Source organism: Pseudopodoces humilis, chromosome 15 (assembly GCF_049639895.1).
Source record: "Pseudopodoces humilis isolate 2021_Gansu_Grassland_sample_001 chromosome 15, ASM4963989v1, whole genome shotgun sequence".
In the NCBI taxonomy this organism is placed as follows: domain Eukaryota; kingdom Metazoa; phylum Chordata; class Aves; order Passeriformes; family Paridae; genus Pseudopodoces; species Pseudopodoces humilis.
The window spans coordinates 6,485,473-6,506,667 of NC_142214.1; the positions used below are offsets into that span (position 1 = coordinate 6,485,473).

A 21,195-nucleotide genomic window follows, 5' to 3' on the forward strand; every position below is an offset into this window, starting at 1 on the left:
ATTACAGAAAATTACATTTTCTGTAAATGAAAATGTAAAAAAAAGTACACATCAGGGGTCTCAGTGCCCTGAGCTGGAGAACCATGACTACAAGAATGATTAATTCCCAGCTGACCCTGAAATTGTGCGGGATCTGCTGCTCCAGATGGGTCTGCACAACTATAAGAGGCCTGATGGGATTCAACCAAGAATCCTCAAAGAGCTGCTGATATCATTGCAAAGCCCCTCTTGATGATTTTTGAGTGTCTTGGGAATTTGGAGAGGTCCCAGCTGACTGGAAGCTGATGAACATTTTCCCAATTGTCAAGAAAGGCAAGAAAGAAGAGCCTGGAAACCGCAGGGTGGTCAATCTCACTTCAGTGCCCATTAAAATAATGGAAAATATTCTTCTGGAAGGTATTGAAAAACACCTGGAGGACAATGCAAGCATCAGTCACAGCCAGCATGGCTTCATGAGGGGGAAGTCTTGATTGTCAAACATGTTTCCTTCTGTGACAGAGTAACCCACCTAGTTGATCTTGATGATGTAATCTTTTTGGACTTCAGCAAAGCTTTTGATACTGTCTCTCATAGTAACCTTCTGGATAAAATGTCCAGCATACAGCTGAATAACCATGTTATGAGATGGGTGAGCAACTGGCTCACAGGTTGGGCACAAAGAGTGAATGGGGTAGGATCCAGCTGGTGACCTGTCACTGGTGATGTTCCACAGTGCTCCATCCTTGGCCCAGTTGTCTTCAACATTAGAAGTTGGATGAAAGACTTGAAGGAACATTAAGTAATCTTGCCAATGATATGAAGTTGTGAGTTGACTGCCTCCAAGGCAGGGAGACCCTGCAGAGACTCCTGGTAAAATTAGAGAAGTGGCCAATCACCAACTGTATGAAGCTTAACAAGGGCCAGATTCTGTACTGGGACAGGGAAACCCTGGCTGTATGGGGCACAAGAGGCTGGAAAGCAATGCCATGGGAAAGGGACCTGGAGATCCTGGACAATGGCAAATTGAATCTGAGCCAGCAATGCCCTGGCAGCCAGGAAGTTCTGAGGGACATCACACACAGCATCACCAGCTGGACATAGGATTGTCCTGCTCTGCTCTGCACTGGCACTGCCCCAGCTTGAATACTGTGTGCAGTTTTGGCCACCACAATATAAAAAAGACATTAATTTATTAGAGAAGGTCCAAAGGAGTACCACAGGATGGGGTGGTCTGGAGGGGAAGCCTTGTGAAGAATGACAGAGGTCACTTGGTTTGTTCAGCTTGGAGAAGGGGAGATTGAGGGAAGACCTTGTCGTGGTCTTCAATATCTTCACAAGTGGAGGGGCAGGTATCTCTTCACTCTCCTGACCAGTGACACAACATAAGGAAATGGCACGAAGCTGAGTCAGGGGAGATCAAAGCTGGATATGAAGAAAAAGTTTTTCACCTAGAGGGTGGTTGAGCACTGGAACAGACTCCCCAGGAGAGTCGTCCCAGCACCAAGGCTGTCTGAGTTTAAAAATAATTTGAACAATGCTCCCAGGTACATGAGGGGATTCTTGGGGATGGTCCTGCACAGTGCCAGGAGTTGGGTTCAGTGAGCCTTCAGGGTCCCTTCCACCTCTGCATACTCTATGATGCTATGATTCTGTAAGTCTAGACAGGAACAAAGTAGGAAGGGAGAGAGTAGCAAATTATTTTTTTTTTATATTGTCTATTTTTCTCCATTTACATAACATCAGCAACACTGACAGTTTAAATCATGCTGAGAAATCTCCCAAATGGAGATAAGCCTGAGACACTCACTAAAGTAAAACTACTAGGATATGGAAAGTCTTTCTCAGAGTACCATGGCTCTGTTCAGTGCATTTAGAAATTGTGGGTCTCCAGTTCATAAAGCTCAAGAACAGACAGACAGGAAACCTTCTAGAAAAAAATACAGTCACAGGGACTTACACCTTGCATCTATGATGCAACTGCAAAGTGCAATTTACAGCAGTTAGCAGAAGGAACAGGAACCACAAAGATGTGATTTCACCACTCTAAGTTACTCAAATGCTTATCTATGGTCAGTGACAGGCTGATACAAACTGCATTAAAACCATGGGTGCTTTGGCTTCACTATTATTACTAATGATGGCATTACCTGAGGCATCTAATCAGGGCTGTGAGAGAAAAATCATCACAGCAACACTCACACATTTATTATCTATGATAAATAGGAAGCTTCTCCCCCAACCAGGTAGCTGGGATCTTAAGCCCACTTAAAATAGATACTTCACTCCCAGACACACTCAAAATGAAGCACAATCTCAAATGCTTTGCTGAATGAGGGGTTGAGGCTTTCCTCTCTTTAATAATCCCAAAGATAAATTGTAAGGGCTCACCCACTGCTAAGTTGTGCAGACCAGTTAGCTCGTCTTTGGGAATCAGTATAAAGATGAAGTCCCATGCAAACCAATTATTATTATTAAATATATCTCCAAGGCATATATTAAATATACCTCCAATGTGAAAGGAAAGAATTGTTCACTCTGTCACAACCTTTTTAACAGACAAAAAGCAATAGCCTAAATCTCCAACCTGATCTATGCTATGAAGCCATACTCTCTGCCAAGAACTACGTGAGTAGATACGGATATGATTATTAATACTGCTAACACAGAAGGCACAGAGGGTCACCTTTGTGCAAGGCTGGGGTGTGGGAAGGATATTCACTTCATATTTTCCTCCCAAATAAATGGTGGGATGGGGACTTGTTTCAAAGAAAGCCAAGGAAGCAGTAGATTAAAATCAACCTCACTACATCATCTCTGTCTCTTTCTTAGATAGTGACAAAGGTGGCCTCACTGAGAATGACTTCTGCAGTTTGGCAACCAGGATGGAGGGTGGCTACAATTACAGCCTTTGGTGAGGATTCTGAGACTCACTCCTCACCAGTTTCCTCCAGAGCTCCTCTGCAGGCAGAAGTAGGCTGAAAGAAGGGTATTCAGAATGTTAGGTAGGAAAGATTTGGCCTTAGTGCAATCAGCTGTTTTTCCAGGCACAATCTTCAGGATGAAAACAAGTTCAACATGTGGTAGCATCAGAGTGGTTACAAGCTTCCTGGCCACAGCAAGTGGACAGACCCTCCCATAAACACACACATTCTCCCATCACTCAGTCACCAAGGATTTTCCATCATTTTTTTGCAAACATTGTGGAATCAGAATGAAAATCTGTTTGGAGAATTACAATGACATGAAATCTAAATGTATCCAGCACACTACAGTTGCACAGAAACAGTAAAAGGCAGAAATATCTGGAAGGGGCACTACTTGCACCTCAGTGAGCAAACACTTTAAAGCATGACCATCTGAGAGCCAGCATTGTCTTGAAGGTGCTTGCTCTTGAGTCCTGAGGAACATCCAGATTTGGGAACTTACATTCACGTCCAGCATATGTCAAATGCGTTTGCTTTCTGTGAGTCAGAGCCTGGGGCTTCACCATGCTCTGCCTTCATCATCCAAAACCGAATTTCCCTATGCTGCTGAGTCACACTGGCGACTGACAGGCTGTGCAGATAGGCTCTGCAGATGCAGGCTGAAAGATTGTGTGAGTGTGCTGCACCAAACTCTAAATTTTCCATACCCTGAGGGCCCAGGAAAGTCGTTGCCTGCACTGGCACAACCAGTTTTCACTAGTCATGGTGCTGGCAGTATTCAGGGTGGGTAAGAACATGGATTATTTGTCTGAAAGTGCCCTGAGTGTCAGTGGCCCCTCTCATCCATTTCATGGCTACAGTAACTCTGACAGTACTATCCCTTCTGTGAGCAGTATCCACCTCTGTCATAGCCTTTGTAGGGGAAAACAGAAGCAGTGGACCAGGTCTGGCTCTTCCCATAATGAAATATTTGATTAAGTGATTTCTTGAAGGGATTTGAAGTTTTTTTGTTCCAACCTGGGACAGGTTTGGTCTAATAAGTGCACCATGTTCAAAGCACAGGGAGCACAGATGGATGCTATGGAGTTAACATGGCTAAAATCACTGGAAATCCACTGAATGTAGACAATATTAAGAAAACAGAAGGGAGGGATAAGAGTACTGAACTTCTAATTGCTTTCAGGATGTCAGTGGCTGGGAAGCAAGTAGGAGATAATATTATTTAACAGTGATGAATGCCCACAGTGAGCAGTCCTCCACCTCAGTTCAAATCCTGCTCACATCACAAACTAACTGTGCTGGAAGTCACAAGTTCAAATTGCATCAGCCAATTTGGTGCCACTCTGTGGCAAAAGGGTAAGGATATGGAGCTGAAAATCAATGCAAGAAAAGGATGTGGGACACAGCGCTGTAAGCTACCTTGGTCAGGCTTCCACTTGCAGTAGTAGCAAAGTACATCACTTTTTGTAGTTATGCCTAAAAATCTCATTTGAAGGAGGAAGCTGATAGCCAGTATAGCTCATTTTGTCTTGCTGCAGAAGGCCTGATTCTTCCTCTGTGCTGCTCCTGATGAGCAGACAATGCTAGACTGGAAGGACTTTGCTGGCATGGGAAGGCACAAAACTCACTTCTTTAGAAACCTAGACAGGAAATCAAGCTTACAAGGAAGTGCCAAAGGGTCTAAGGGTCTAGCAGACACCTCATGATCATGAATTTATTTAGCATGCTGAGCATCAGAAGCAGCTTAGTCCTTAACCCACTGTGAGACAATTTGTGTTAAATATTACACACATAACACAATTTGTGTTATTTTTAAGCGAAAGAGGATGGCGTTCTAGAATAGGGTAAGAATAAAAGCACTGGGGGTGAATGTAGGAAGCTAGGAAGATTGTGACTTCTAAGCATGAAGTGCACAACATAGTTGGTTAAGCAAACCACACAGCTAAAAATCACATCTGGGACCCAATGCAATCCATGCTTATGCCATTGCCCTCATCTACTCCTAGCTTGGATATCATGAAAAAGTTTCTCACGCTGAGGGTGGCTGAGTGCTGGAATAGGCTCACCAGGGCAGTGACACCTGGTCACAGCACCAGGCCTGTCTGAGTTCAAAATGCATTTGAACAATGATCTCAGGCACATGGCTGAGGTTATTGGGTTCTTGGGGTGTCCTGTGCAGGCCTAAGAGTTGGATTCAGTGATCCTTGTGGGTCCCTTCCAACTCACGTGATTCTACAAGTCTATAATTACCAGCTCCCCAGCAGAGCCAAAGGAGCCAGTCATAAGAACAGGTAAGCCTAAGTCCCTTCCCTTCCTCCCTGGAGTCATCAGGGAACCACACCACAAACTGCTCTCATCATACGTAATACCAGCAGGCAACAGCACTTTTCCCTCATCGTTCACTAAAGCAAAATGCCTCAATGTGTTCCTCTTGCTTGGGAAACATGCATCTAAGAGACTCCATGAGACAAGTGTGGTCTAGAGAAGGGAAGGACTCTCAACTTCTTGGCAAAGCCATGTTGCCAAGCACAAGCTCCATTTCCCCATCACTTCTACACTGTATGAAGCTGTGTTGATGTTTTCCAGTGACAAGCAACTCCTCATGCTTCCACACTGGGGAGTGCTGGGAACATGAAAAAAAAAGGGGGAGCCGTATTTATTCTATGCAGATTCACAGGTCAGTTCAAGTTAGCAGGACTGGTCAGCATGTGTGAAGTAATTTTTTACTCAAAAATCCTAAGCAGTTTTGCAAGAATATGTTCTTTTTACTGATACTTTCATTACAGGAGGCAAAAGTTTATATGGTTTAGTATCACATAAAAGTCCTGCAAGGAGCAGGGAGTTGGACTTTATGATCTTTATGGGTTCCTTCAAACTTGAGATGTTCTAGTGTTCTATGAAAAGTGGGGTTTTTTTTCACTTTCTAACCAATAAAGATGGAAAGATTTTCATGAGTTAAAAATGCCTCATTACATCTTTCTGATTTTGGACATTACTTGTGTATCAATACACTATTGTGTCTTCATGCTAAGCATGTAGATGTTTTCTCTTGTTTTGTCTTTATTGTAGCTGAATGGTTTTACTCTATCAAAATATCTCGTGGTGGTCTCACCAAAGTGATTGCTTCACTCTGGATATAACTGGTGATCACTGGTCACTATAAACAGTCACTGGATGTGGTCCTAATCAGGGTCTGCAGATTCACTCCTCACCAGCACGGCTTTGCTTCATGATGAGGAGTCTTGGCTGAATCTGGTTGTCATCTCTGGGTCTGCTCTGCTCAGCACACCTCACCTGGTACTGTGTAGCTGGGGCCTGGCTGATGAGGATCCTGCTCCGGCAGTTTTGGGTTCTGGCTCACTGACTGCCAGGAATTGCTGGCCCCCACTGCATCCTGACAATCTGATTCTTAACAGATATCCAGCTTCTGATTTTTTATTCTGATTCAAAATAAAAACATTTTACCAACTATCATTGCCTCTGCAGCTTCTCATGTGCTTTGTGCCTGAAATGTTTGCAGTGTTTTTCCCTCCACTTTAGACAAAAACTAATTCATTATAATTGCACTGGAATAGAGGGAAGTTACCTCATGTTTCAAGAAAAATAAAGCAGCCTTAAAATGCTATTATGAACAGAAAAATCATACATACAGACAAAACTTAATCAAAACTGAAATAAAAACACAACCTTAATGAAATTTAAAAACTTAAATGTTATTGCATACTGAATTTTTTACTTCCTAAACAAGACAATCTTAGCACATCATCCTGCTACATAAACAACGGGATGTTGGGTTTTTTATATCTCAAAAACTTCAGTTATTTTAGAATTAAACATATATAACAAGACTATCCAGTTAAAAGAGAAATATTCTTAATTTTTATCTATGCCCCAAGAAAGTAAATTACATTAAAATGGTACTGAGTGGTGTAGATTATGTTCTTCTTTTTGAACAATAAAAAAACCCAGCGTAGATATTTTGACTAGTAGCCCAGTGACTTTGTTACATAAAAATCAAGAACTGGTGAAAGGCCTTGAGGGGAGCCTGGATGAGCAGGGCTGAGGTCACTTGCTCTGGTCAGCCTGGAGGAGACTGAGGGGAAACCTCATCAATTCACAACTTCCTCATGAGGAGAAGAGAAGGAGCAGGCACTGATCTCTTCCCTTTGGTGACCAGGGACAGGACCCAAGGGAATGGCCTGACATTGTGTTAGGGGAGGTTTAGGTTGGATATTAGAAAAAAATTCTTCAGCAAGAAGTGTCCTTGCCCCACCTTGAGTACTCTGCGCTGTTTTGGGCATCCAAAGGAGGGCCAGGAGGAAGGGGAGAGGTCGGGAGGGGAAGCCTATGAGGAGTGGCTGAGGTGACTTGGTTTGTTCAGCCTGGAGACTGAGGTCAGACTTCATTGTGTTCTTCAACATCTTCACGAAGGGGAGGGGCAGGTACAGATCTCTTCACTCTCATGATTCAGGAAATAGCATGAAGTTGAGTCAGGGGACGTTTAGATTGACTATTTAGAAAAGACTTTTCACCCAGAGGGTGGCCGGGCCCTGGAACAGGCTCCCCAGGGAAGTGCCCACAGCACCAAGGCTGACAGAGTTCAAGAAGCGTTTGGACAACATTACGGGGCACATGGTGTGGCTGTTGGGGATGCTCCAGCGCTTTCTCGCAAGGCTTCCCTCGCCCTGATTCAAGGGCACACCTCGCCGTCCCTCAGCTCCCCGCAGCTGCACAAGGGGAGAACGGCCCCGAGCAGAACCTGAGGCGGCCGCACCCAGCGGCGGGCGGCGGGCGCGGGAAGGGGAAGGGGAAGCGGAAGCGGCGCAGCGCGGGCAGGGCGGGGCGGGGCGCGGGGCGGTGCTGGCGGTGGCGGCATGGCGCCCCGCGGGGGCCCGGCCTCACGCCGCGGCCGGCCCACCTCCTCCCCGGCCCGCAAGCGGCTGAATCCGCTGAGGACGGTGGTGGCGTGGAGGGGCCGGGCGGAGTGGGACCAGGTGATGGTGGGGCTGTACTGCGGGGACAGCCGGCTGCAGCAGGACGCGCTGGACCGCGTCTCGGCGTGGAAGAGCCGGTACGGGCCGCGGGCGGGGAGCGCGATGTGGCTCTCGATGTGGCCTCTGTCCCTGGAGCCCAGGCGCCGCCGAGGAGCTCCGCGGCCGGGGCCGTGTGGGCAGGCCGGGGCCGGGTGGGCAGGCCGGTGGTGCAGCCGGGCAGACGGCCCCGTGTTGCAGGGATTTTTCTTCATCACGGGGGGCTCCGGGCACGTAGTTTATGCCACGGTGCCCCGTGGGAACAGGGGAGGCAGAAGCCCTGCATGCCCGCAATTGCACGGGCTGATTTCTCTAGGCAGCGAGCACATCCAGGGCCCCTAAATTGCCTCTGCTGCACCCGTACACAAGACCCGCCTAAGTAAAGCATCTTGTGTATGCGTTTAGTGTATCAGTATATACTCATTCAGTGTGTGCTTAGGAGTAACAGTGTAACCACTCTGTTGCAGTAGAAGCCTGGAAAGAGCCTTTGTTGCTGTCTCAGCAGACCATTTCTCAGGCTGTTAAGTACTACAGAGCACAAAATGTAGTGGGAAAGTTGCCTTTTTTACAGGGTGAGTGTATTTGTGTGAGCCTGCACACCTGGTTTTCCTTTGCTTCCAGGTATGGTCCAAAAATGCCTCTTGCAGTGGACTGCACGGCAGAACTGATTTGCTGTAAGGTCCTCGATTCATCTGGCAGATTGAAATCACATGAGCTCATCCTCTCTTATGGGCTTGCACTTGTAAGGTAAGGGCTCTCAGGGCCCTTGTGCTTTGAGAGAGAAAAACCTGGAGAGATGTCATTATTCCACTGTCTGAGTTCACTTTGCATCTCTGGGGCCACAGGGTTGGACCCAAGCACATGGGGAGTTTGTCTCTGCAGCTCTTGATAGTCATTTATCTTTTCTGTAACCTGCATACAGATTTGTCAACTTGATCACGGAAAGGAAACAGAAGATGGTCAGCATTTCTCTGAGACAATTAGCCAGAGAGGTAACTTGATAATTTACATCTATACAGAAAGTATATGCATTGGTTATTAACGACACTGAGTGGATGAAATTGTGGGGGATCATTCTTTTGTAACCAAAATAACAGCCATAGATGCTTGTTTATTCCAGCTGCAAAGTTTTAAACAGGTTTATTGCAACTGGATCTAAAACTTTGTTCTTTGAAGTCACAATAAGGCTGGTGATCATTAAAAGTTTTTGAATCATATGTGATCAAAAGTCTTGATTTACATGTGTGTAAATCAACTTGACATACTATCTCACATTTTTCTTTCTTAGCTACTGAGATAGGAAAAAGAGCTAAACCTGTGGTTTTTTAAATCCTAGTCTTTAACAAGCAAGGCTATACATAAAAAACACATTTGCAGGTATTTTCATCTCGTATCTCTTTCTTCAGGTGAGCTTTTCCACTTGTGTGTGGAGGAGGAAAGGTTCAAGCTGTAACTGTATTAGCAGGACCAACTTGAGTCCTTTTACTGCCAGCTGCACTGGACATCATTCCTGGGACTGAACAAGTTTTGACAGTGAAGGACAGACAGTATTTGAGACTCTTCTGTATATGTTTGGGCCCCTGTGAGAATGATGAATTGATTTTTTTTTTCTGGGTTTTTGAGAAAAGTTGTGCTTCTCACTTTTTAAAACTGATCAAGCTTAAAAGCAAACGTCTTGCATTGTTAAGGGTAGTTGTCCTCAGGAAAGTTGCAAAAAACTTCATGCAAATTACCATGTAAATTTCAGTGTTATATAAGATATTATTTGTGTCTTTGATATAGAGTTACCCAGAATGTTTCATCCATTTAAATATAGTTTAACTGCTTCTCAGTATCATTAAATTTCATGTAACAGCTCTGTCTAAAAAGAAATCTCTTGTTGCATGTAACACTGAAGAACTTAAACTGTAAAATGCAAGTTTGTATGGATCCTAGGCCACAGGAGGAGTGGCGTCAGAGGGCTGGGGGATCTTGGCCCACTCTCGGAAGTGGGAACCAGGGGAGCTACAGTGCAGGAGTGGCCAGTAAGGTGCTGTTCCCACCTGGTAGAGGCTCTCTGCAGCTTTGCAGGGCTGCCTGCAGGTGTGGCCTGATGCAGTGGGAACAGAGGGGTAACATGTGTTGGCTGCTGTTGCAGGTGGACATCCCTGTGTGGATTGTGGACCTCCGTCACGAGCTGACGCACGGGAAGCTGCCACGGCTGGCTCTGTGCCGCAAGGGTGAGTGCCAGCAGCGGCTGGCATTGGGAGGGGTGGCCTGAGGCATGCTTGGGGTGGCAATGCCAGTGCTGCGGGCCCTGAGGAGAGCACCCCTGCCTCCGTTTTGGGGTGAAGCAGGACAGGCAGCGTGCTTGTCATGGCAGGGAGAGTTGTGATATCAAACACTGGGAGGATTTCCCTGTGAGGAGAGCTGAGCCATGTCGAGTGGCTCCAGGTTGTGGTTCCTCACAGGGCAGATGCTCAGAGGCTTTCTCCTGTCCCTGAAAAAATGACTTGAAATAACAACATCTGGTTGCAACAGTTTGGTGCTTTTGGTTTTTTACAGCGCAGGAAGTTTGTCTTGGGGAAATAGGTAAAAGCTTTTCCTGATTGTTTAGTGATACCTAAGACTCTTTAAAAAGTCCCATTTAAAGAGAAATGTGGATGCTGCAAACATGGGCAAATGACCAGCTAATAGCATTTGAAGAGATTTCTTGGAATTTTGGGTTAAGGCTTGAGGATCTAGTTAAATAATCTTCAGCATGGTCCTTAGATTGAATTTCAAAAATGCTGATGGAAGTAAAGGCATTTTCTTTCCATTCTATCTAATGTATGCATAGTGTAGTCCCTGCACAAAAAAATTATGTTATTGTTGTAGATGCTGTATTGACCATGGTGATACTAAAGTACTGATTCATTTTCTCATCAGGATGCCAATGCAGGGACCTAGCTGCTGCTTAAATTTGAGCTAGCTTGAGCAAGGTGCAGTGCCATAGCAGTGTCCAATCTTTTTTTTTTTTTCTCCTGGTTTCTTTTTGGAGGTTGGTTTTGGTTTGGTTTTTGGGGGGTTTGTTCGGATTTTTTTTGTCTTGTTCACGTTTTCATTAATGGAGTTTTTTATGTTTTCAGGGTTCATAACTGGTTAATAGCATTTATTTTCATAATACAAAATAACAATATGCCACCTATTATTTTTTGCCATAACAAAGAAATCTTCACTGAGAAGTTGTTTTCTGTTCTCCTTTAGGTTGTGATGTTGTGCTGGACTGGCTACGGAAGATGTACTGGAACCGTCAGCTGGGCAATAACTTGTGTGAAGAAGACGAGTATGAGGATGAGGAAGAAGAGCAGGAAGAAGTGGAAGCAAATGAAGTGTTGGACAATGATGCATGGGAGAATCGAACCCCACAGCATGAGGCCCATGAGAAGCACAAGGAATTCCATGGTAGGAGCTCCTAGAACAGTAGAAGATACAAGGATTAGATATGCTAGAGAAAGCAGTTTAAATGTGTAGTTTTTAGAATGTTTAAACGTTTAAATGTGTGCACTTTTCTAGCATAAAGATGGACCTGTAGCTCAGGTTTGGGATTCCTCTTTGGGTCTTGGTGGATTCCTGGGGTTGAATAACTGGTTTGCTAGTATTTCTCCAAATTTTTAGCACTTTGGTTTGTACAGCTGTAGCACTGTTGCAATTGATGCAAAATGCAAGTATAAGGAATACAAATATGCAACAGAACATAAAATGCATATGGGAACAATTTTTACCTACACTGATCTATTTTGGAATTTGTTTTTGAGCTGTCTGGGTTTATCCAACTTACCTGTCTTTTGCTACTGTTAGTGAGAAAGTATGGAAATCATGGTTCAATGCCCCTTGAGAAAATTTATGTTGCTGGAAAGGTCTGAGAGTTTTGGGAGTCTTCAGTCTGCCAACAGAATTGCTGGCTTCATTTGATCAATGCCTTCCTTGAGTGTAAATTTAGCAAAACTAAGCAGGTTCCTTAGATATAAAATTCCCTTACATAGTTGATCTTCTGCTTAAACAATGTATTTATGTTTATTTATAGAAAAAGTCAGAGATGTTCTGATATCTTACAAGAATGAGCAGTTCCGGGTAAGTGCACTCATGATCATCTCTTCTGTTAATTCTTTCTTGGGTAATATATTTTCTCTTCCTTGTTAGTTCCTTGCTCAGGTCTGTCTGCTAGTGTTGTCGTACGTGGCTTGCCAAAGGAAAACTTCACTACAGGGAACAAGCAATTTGAGCTGTGACAGTTCCTAATGTGGGTACTTTGTTCAGATTTATAAAGGAGATACGTACTTATTGGAGATTCCAAGAAAGAGGAACATTTGTGAGCTTCTTCAAGTACTGGTGATGAAGTATACGTGCCATGTACATCTTCTTGTCATAGCAATAATGTTTGTGTTTGCCATGGGAGTATATTTTCTGTTCATGCTTGAATTTTTCTTTCACTCAGGTTATGCAGACTATGCCATCTGTTTCAAAGTCTCAAGAGTTGTGGCTTGAGTCCTCTTCAGAAATGGACTGGATTTTGGCTCAGATCAAAGACCTGACACAGGAAAACAGGTATGTCTCTGATAAAGAACTGAGGTGGAAGGCACAGTGCTGAACTGGGCTGTAGACCTATTAAATTGCCTTTTCATAGTGTCCTGTAGCTGATCATAGAGAAAGCAATTAGTCAATTTCCTCAACATCTTTAAGGATTCAGTTGTTGATCTGTGCTAATGAGCAATGGTCCTTTGCCAGATGGTCTCTGAGCTGTTGTCCCAGACTTAGCGATGCTGGACCAAGGCATGCAGCATCTTCAGTGTCTTCAAAAGCTCCCAACAACCCTATAGAGATTTTGATTTCACAGTAACCTTTAGAATTCTTAAAAATTGCAGGGCAATACTTGGCATTTTCTATATTTTTTATCTGTCTATTACTGCAGAGCCTCTAGGACCTAGTGTGTTGAGACTTCTGTATTACCATATAAATTTGCATGGAAATCTTGACCTGCTTTGAGAAATCTAATCACTGTAACTGCAGAGGGGAGGGAGTATCGTCTTACAGATAAGAGCCATAACTCCTGATGTTTTGAATATAAATATGTGTGCCATACAAGAACAGCATTACTAGGTCTGTTGTTCAAACAAAAAATTCTCCATTCCCTCCTCACGGTTCCAGGTATTGGCAGTCAAACTTGTTTCAGAACTGGTGCAAGTGGTGTTTTGATACATAAAGGAATAAGTGGCAATAATAAATCTCTCTGCTCTAGGGAGACAGTGGCTGAAGCTCTTCTCAGTGATGGTTTTCTCATTCCAAGCATGGATTGTCTGAAGATGCTCAATATCAAGTATGAAGGTGAGTATTTTATGCATAACCCAAATAGAAAATGCATAGCTAGTGTTATGACCAAGTCTGTTCTTTTTTTCTCATTATATTGGAATCTGTAATTGGCTACAAATTAGTTTCGTCACATACATATAATTGGGTCCTTAAACAAATTTTGCCCTGTTCTCCAGAACCCCTTATAGCCATGCTTAGCTATTGCTTTTGCATAGATCTCTTGGGATGGAAGGACAGCTCTTCAGCAATTAATATCTAGCCAAAACATCTTTCAAAGCTTGCATCTCTGCCCTTTTCTGCAATAGTTGCTGATTTCAGGAACTCCTACTTGTTTTTCTTCTACACTGAAGATTTGAAGCAAATCAAAATACATGGGGTTTTTTAAGCTTCATTCACCAGCTGCATCATAGTTCCAAGCTTCTGCCCATATGTGGAGTTGCATTTTTTGTTTGCAAGAGAACTAGGCACCTAGATGGAATGAAAATAAATTCCCTATTTCACAGCCAAAGAACTTTCCAAGAAATGTTCTTAAATTTCCATGACTTTATAACAGTAGAAAACTTTAAAAGCTTTTTGATTTTATGCAGCTTTGCTCAATGAACCTTCTTTTTGCAGTATATTTTTTAGGTAGAATAGCTCTTAATTATATGTGAAATAAGCTGAAACTGGAAAGGAATTAGCAAAACAGATAGATCTTCCTGTGTTATTAATTTCCTTGTGCTAATTATCAAATTGCTACTTATTTTACTTGCCTAGCATAAGAAAGATAATAGTTTCAGGTTCAGTGAGGACCTCAGGAAATATCCTGGAATCAGTGATCTGAGAAAAAAACCTCTTTAGTCTAGCACAAGTGTCACACCTGTATTTCATAAAAAAATTACAAATCACGAATTTCTGGCTTCTCTGATTCATTTTTTTCTTCTTACTGCAGAAAATAAAGAGGAATGGCAATTCAAAATTCCCTCGATATTTTACTGCTTTTGGCATCCTTTGCTGTCAGGCCTCCTTTCACGAAGTTTTACGCAGGTCCTAATAGAGAAAATGTTTATAGAGTTGAAGGAATGTTCTGACTCTTCAGAGCTCCGGCCTCACTTCTTGATCAACTGGATTTCTGAGTTGCTGGCTGGCATTGCCAAAGTAAATAATGGTGAGTGTGTCTTGAATCTCTGTGTTTAAAAAAGCATAAGAGTTTCTTCTGTACTAGTGTAAAACTATATTAGTAAAGTGGTGGGACCTTTATACATAAAGTGCAGTAGCCTAATTAGTGTATTTTGTCATGTGAACATAAAGCTTGTTGCATTTCTTAGACTTTTCAACCTACACTTTGTGCATGTCATGCATTTCTTAGCAAAAAAATGAAATTGTTATTGATAAGTTTGCTGCAGCCTCCTCCAGATAGGAAAAGCAAATCTCTCACAGGAAAGATCAGGCCATTAAGTGCTAATTTCTCCAGATGTCAATACTTTTAGAAATAACATCCTTATACTTGTAGGAAATAACATCCTTATATGCTGTCTGCTGCTGTAACATGTGGTGTTATGAGATCCTTGTTCCCAGTTCTTTTCTCCCTTAACAGAAGCCTGCCTTTATAAGATACTAAATAGTGTTGCTGTCCTTACTGATCCCATCACAGGATTTTTATGCCATCTAAACTTACACACAAATAAGAAGTAATATTTTATTTTCAGTTCCTAACTCTTTAGAACTTCAAATTGGCAGACTGTTTCATTCCAGAGATGGGTGCTGAAGGGCCTTAATTACTCAGTGTCACACGTTTCTGCTAACAGGATTTTTGTACTGTGACACACTGCATCCTTGCAGAGGTTTGTGCCCCTTAATTGTGGTGCCTTTTCTGTCTTCTCCTGGTCTGCCTCAGACTGCATGAAGATTTTGGCAGTATCTCAGGCAGTCATAGGTTAAGATTTGGTGCTTTCAGTCAGTGCTGAGCATATCTGTGATGTACCAAGATCCCTGAATGCTGCTAGTTCCCAGCTGTTAAATCTATTGTTTGCAGAGCATTTGGAATGATATTGGGCCCCAGATACAGTACACTGCATTTATTTGTCATAATTCAAATACATCTTGTGGCTTTCCTGTCTGGAAAGGGCCAGCTTGGGAATGTCTTCACTGCTTTGTGGTCAGGTCTGGTGAAGCTACCCAAGCTGTCCATGTGTTGTCAAGTCCTTTATAACAACCTTGATGTATTTGGTGTGGTACATCTGGTCATGTACTTGCGTTAAAATGGCAGCTTACTTGAGGATATGTTCCAGTAAAAATGCAGAAGGATAAAGGGTATATTTTGGATGAGTTTTGAGTACCCTGTTCTTTTCATTATCTTCTTTGAAGGGAAGAAAAAACAACAGTGTAACAAGCAGGTGTCTGCGAGGGACCTGTTCATCCGGAAAGTTCCTTTGCAGTGGATAAAACTGACTGACATTTGCTTGCAAGCTCCCTGTTGGGCAACCCCACATCTTCTTCAGATGTAAGTTTGATGCTGTGACCTAGAAAAGAGCAAACAGTGCTCTGTAAAAGCTTTGGTTCCCTAGTGAAATGCTGAGCTGTAGCTGCATTCCCTTGCCTTTCTTTGCATCTCGTAGAAATTGTAACAGGTGCAGATAAAGCCATGCTTGCTGCTATTCATCTCCCCATTGATTACACACAAAGAGAAGAAGGAAAAGGATTTTTAAAGGATTGCACCTTCAAAATGAAAGCAGAGGTTATCTGGGGAGGTGTTTAAAGAAGCAACCTGTTCAGAAGCAAAGTGACTTGTTAGACATGTGACCTTATTCAGGTGACAGAAATTTACCACAGCTCCTAACTTCTACATGTGAAAACAGCAAAGCAGTAATTTACTTAGAAATATCCCAAGTCCTTAATTTTAATCACAGAGTATTCCAGCATCTACTGACCAGGGAATAATCAGATTTTGCCTGTTAAATGAGCTGTGTGAGCCAGCTGTCCTGGAGAAAACAAACACTTAAAAAAAGACTCCAAATGAGGATTTATCAACCCTTTTAAGACTTTTCCATTGCCCTTTTTCCTTTCTAGGATCTTTGCAGTCATGAGACCTCGCTTGTCACGTTCTTCTCGGAAGAAACTTCTCTATCTTGTTTCCATTTACATAGAAGGAGGAGACCCTTTGTCCAGTCCAGGACTCTCTTCAGATGGCAGTGAACAGCAAATTTATACTCTAGAGAACTTACAGTGGAGAGCCAGGCAAGAAAATCAGGTTAAAAATCAAGGGCAGACTGTAGAGAAACAAGAAGATGTGCCAGAGGGAGACAGTGGTGCAGAGGAAATGGAAGAAGAGGAAGAGGAGATGGTGACTGAAACAAATCCTTTGGAAGGACTTGATCATTCTCGTACCATGGTGGCCATTGCTGAGAAAAGGGCAGCACTGCAGGGGTCCCCCTGGCAGATCACTGCAGGTAAAAAGTGATTCTAAGACTTGGACAGTCTTCATCACTGACAGATGTTAATTGAAATGCAAGGACATCTCAGCCCTTTGGGCCTGGCCACAATTAAGTTGTGCTTCAAAGTCATCTAAATGCCAAATTACTGAAAAATGTGGATTTTATAGTGTTTTGTTTATGCTCAGGAGTCATTTCACTTAAGCTCGTAAAATACTGTGTGTTTTCCAGGAGCATGCTGTTACTGTCTTAATTATTTTTATGTTAGGCTTTTCCAAACTGTTTAAAATTTCAGTGTATCCAGTTGATGGGGCAGCATATATGCCAGCTGAGAATGGTGAAGAAAATACAGATATTTCTTGGACTTCTGTTTGTCAGACTTTGGGGTATTTGAAATCACAGTCTGTCTGTGAACCCAAGTTCCATGCTCTAGGAAAATGGTTGTTATGACATGGTGGCAAACAAAAGAAAGGAGCAAGACAGGTTTTTATAAGGAATAAGCAGTATATCCAGTGTTTTCTTAGCTTTGTTGCAGTAGCTGTACTTTCTCACTGGGGCTGGAGGTCTGTCTAGCTAAGAATTTTGGATGAGTCATGGAGGGACTCAGACACAGGAGGAGGAAGTTGGTGGAGAGGATTTGGAGTCAAAATGACATTTAAAGGAAAAAAAGCAGCCACTAGAAGACTGAGCTCTTGTACTTCATTCACTGGGAAATTTTCTCAAGTAAAAAAAGAAAAAAAAGGAGACATCTTAGGTATGCTGATGTGAACAGCTTCTTAGAACTGGATGTTTTGATGCAAAATTGTCCTCTGCTTCTGTGACATTGGTTCAGATCATTTGCTGAATGGCTGAGTTGCAGGAAGCAGTATTTGTGGACTTGGGGAGGATGATCTTGTGTTTCAAATATCTCTTTGGGAAACTCAGACTTCTCGTTTTTGTACTGTTTTTATCTAGATGAAGTACGATGGAAAGACTTTCCTCTTGGGAAACTCCCAGGTCAGACAGATGATCCTGATGGTCTCATGTTGGATAATTATTCTATGATGTCCCTGCTTGATCAGCCAGTGAGGGATGAGTGGAAGTCTCTCAATACAAAGTGAGTAAAGGTGTGGGTGGGACTTTGCCCCTGAACCATGAAATGCATTTCTCTCTCTGTGCCTTTTACTATACCATGTGAAAAATTAAGGCTGAGATTTCCTTTGTACTTCTATTTAAATAGTTTGACCCAAATATCTACTATTGTCTCTAAAGCTGTCCCTAATGATATCCTTTGATGATGCCATCTCATAATATCCTATCTTCACTCCTGCTGCTCTTTTTTAAAAGAAACCATTCCAAGGTTTATGAAATACTGCTGTTTAGCAGCTATCAGCACAGCCCCAGCAGGCTTGAAAATTGAAGTTTCTGTTAGCTGGGGCTTTGATCTTCAATATGTTGGCAGTGCCCAGTGACCTTTTAGAGCTGTGGCTAGTAATTTAGAGCTGCAGATCTGACTAAAGAAACACAGATTGTCCTGGAAATAACGGGGGCATTCTATAAAGCTTTTAGTCAGATCACCTTTGTTACTAAATGAAGCTTATCCAGTTAAAGCATCCCATTGGAGATGTTTTAATAGGGTCATTATTTCACACTTTAAAGTCATAGGAACTTGAATGTTGTAAGCCATCAAATTAGTTTCATCACATATATATAAACCTGTCTTCTGTTATTTTAATCCAAGTAATGCTTCAGAATATAAATGAATTGTAGTTATTTTCCTTAACACTCGATTGGACAACTTTCTAATCACTGATTGTTTTCTGTGGTTGGTGGGCCCAATCTAGTAGCAATGTGAAGAACTAGGAATCATGCAGTCTGGGATATTTCATTGAGAAGAAATCTTGTACATGTTCATATTTTCACATATTCAGAGTTGTGTTCAGATTCCAAGCTTTCAGTTTCAAATCTGAGAAGAGCTTCCATTTTTCTCCATTCTCTTGGTCATCCTCCCTGGCATCAAATTACCGACCTTCCCTTATCAGTAACATTCTGTTCCTTTGGAGGAAGATGCACTAAACTGCATTTTGAAATACGATTCAGTCATGGTGAGGACTGATAGTATATTGAAAAGCTATACACGAGATTTATAAATTTCAGGCTGTTTTTTTGAACAGTATAATGTGTCATACAGCTCATATTACTAGGAAATACTCATGTAGAAAAGGAGAAAGCACATACCAGGCCAAAAGTAACATGTGTTTCTGCATCTCTTTGTGTGGGGAAAGGGGCAGACAGTTTGTTCCACTCAGATTACAGCCTGACAGGATGCCAAGGAAAAAAAAATCTTAGAAAGAAACATGAGGAAAACCTGTTGCTACCACAAATAGAAAGGAGCAGAACCTAATTTATTTCTGTAGCTGTGCCTGGAAACAATCCAGGTTTCATCAGGACTGCTACAATGGCAGCTTGTTCATTAGTCTTACTTTCCTTGCATAGCAGCTTCTCCATTTGCCAAAGGACTTGTGGAGTTAGAAGCATGGTCTGACTTCCCCAAGGCAGGAAGAAGATTTTCTTGACTGCTTTCATTTTCTTCTGTGTAGAAACCTTGTCCTTTGTCTAAAAAGCTATGTGGGTTTTTTGCTTCCCCATCAAAGGTGTTTGTATGGCCTGTTCCAGGAGGGGTGTTTGCTGTTTACTTTTCTGGTCTTGCCCTCTAAGTTCTCTGTCTGCAGCAAGCTGTTCTACCAGGCTCATGAAGGGAGGTACTAAAGGATGGTATGAGAGATTGTGAAAACTTGATGTTCTACTTTGAAAATATTAGTTTAGAAAAAGCACCTGCAGCATAGGCCATGGGACACACCCTTCTAAAAAGTAATGCCCTTCTTTGTCTTTCTGTAATTCCTTCCTCCCAAAAGGTTGTGTTCATTTTTTTGGTGGGTTTTCTGGTGTATGCTGTGCATGTTTATTGTAAAAATTCATGTTTAGTGTTTCTGAGGCGATCTCTGAAGCTTTGAATAGTTGCCGTCATCCTCGGGCAGATGTTTTGGGTTTTGTGATAAACCTACACGCTTTTTATTGGCTCCCAGTGTCAGTTTTACCTGACAGCAGAAGCAAATTTAGCAAATAATGACCACTTGGAGAGTTTTCTGAGGATGGAGTTGCTGACATGCTGGTGCTTTAGGGGTTGCATCCTTGAATGTGTCTGTAAGTCCCATTATTCTTTCTAAAGCCATAGAAATGGGTAGTATTGTAAGTTTTGTAACTTGGGAGAGACTGTTCTCATGTCAGTTGCATTTCACCTGAGCTTGTATTCCCAGCTGCAAAGGACAGATGAAAGTTCGGATGAGAATTGTTCTCTGGTTATTTTTGCAGTCATTTCTCCCTCACAATTGTTAGTACCTGGTTACCTTTCTTTTGGTTTGTGCCTTGTACCTTTCATGTTTTAGGACTATTGCCACTCTTGAGCAAACTGATTAAAAACTGAGGACATACAAGCAGATAAATGTTTTAGAGCTAAAAATGAGAAATGTTTTCGAAATAAAGCGCTATCAAAATTATTTGGTGATGTGAGCTTCCAAAACAGCCCACTGCTAACGTGCTTTATTCTCTTCCTCACAGCTCTGCAGAACTGAATATTCCCATGACAGGAGGATTGTTATGGACCCAGAATGACTTCCATAAAATAAAAAGTGGCCTTCAACTTTTCTGAGACAGCAGCAGAGCGCTCTGTGACTTTTTGTATTGTACAAGTGGCATGGAAGATCTAGTAATGGTGGTGGGAAAGCAGTCACTCCAGGACAAGTTGTTGTTGCTGCAATTTATTGATTTTTACCATGTAAAATCAATGTTTTATAAAGGTGTTGTGTTTTAAGTTGCATGTACAGTAACCATTGTCTTACATAACCAGTTGAATTTTGTTGAATACAGTTAAGAGTACTTTGGAATCCCTCCATGTTCCTTAACTTTTTCATAAATAAATACAACTGACACAAGGCAAACCTTGCTCCTGGGTGCTGTTTCTCAGTTTTTCACTCTGGAAAGTGTCCTCTGGCCCTCATTAGTGAGACTGTTGAGCCCTTCTTATTTCAGTGATGCTAATACTGTCCTGGAGGAGTGATTGTGCCAGGATAAGATTGTGCTACAGTCTTCACCTGGCTACAATATCACATGAAGCATCAGGGTCAATCCTAGCTAGAGCATGGCTGAATGCACTGTGATACACAAATACCTTTGAAATGTTTTTGTCACGATGTTTTTTCAAGTGATAGTCTTGAAGCCACTACTGTCTCTTTTTGATTGAAGTGTTTTGCTTCACATTACTTCTATTCATGATTTTGCAGATATTCATAACCAATACTGTGGTTTTTGCTGGGAGCTGGTATGATTACTGCAGAAATGGATTGAACAAGGACCTTGCTGCAAAGTTGTTGAGAAAAATGGCTTCCAGATAGTTTTTCCTCAATTCAGTTTTCTTTACCTGTATTACAGGTTCTTGGAACTTAAGAGGCTTCTGCAGTTACCTGTCAAAAACCCCAGGAGTTTAAG

At 42.3% G+C, this 21,195-nt stretch overlaps 1 protein-coding gene across 1 annotated transcript; it reads left to right on the forward strand.

Moving 5' to 3' along the window:
* Positions 1-7,777: 7,777 nt before the first annotated feature.
* LAS1L (LAS1 like ribosome biogenesis factor) lies at positions 7,778-20,652 on the forward strand. Its single transcript, XM_005526249.3, has 13 exons — positions 7,778-7,974; positions 8,555-8,680; positions 8,856-8,925; positions 10,071-10,152; positions 11,159-11,356; positions 11,979-12,025; positions 12,390-12,499; positions 13,191-13,276; positions 14,193-14,408; positions 15,608-15,743; positions 16,310-16,689; positions 17,626-17,767; positions 20,269-20,652. Exons 1-13 carry the CDS (start codon positions 7,778-7,780, stop codon positions 20,357-20,359), a joined length of 1,881 nt encoding a protein of 626 aa, XP_005526306.2. The 3' UTR covers positions 20,360-20,652.
* Positions 20,653-21,195: the final 543 nt, after the last annotated feature.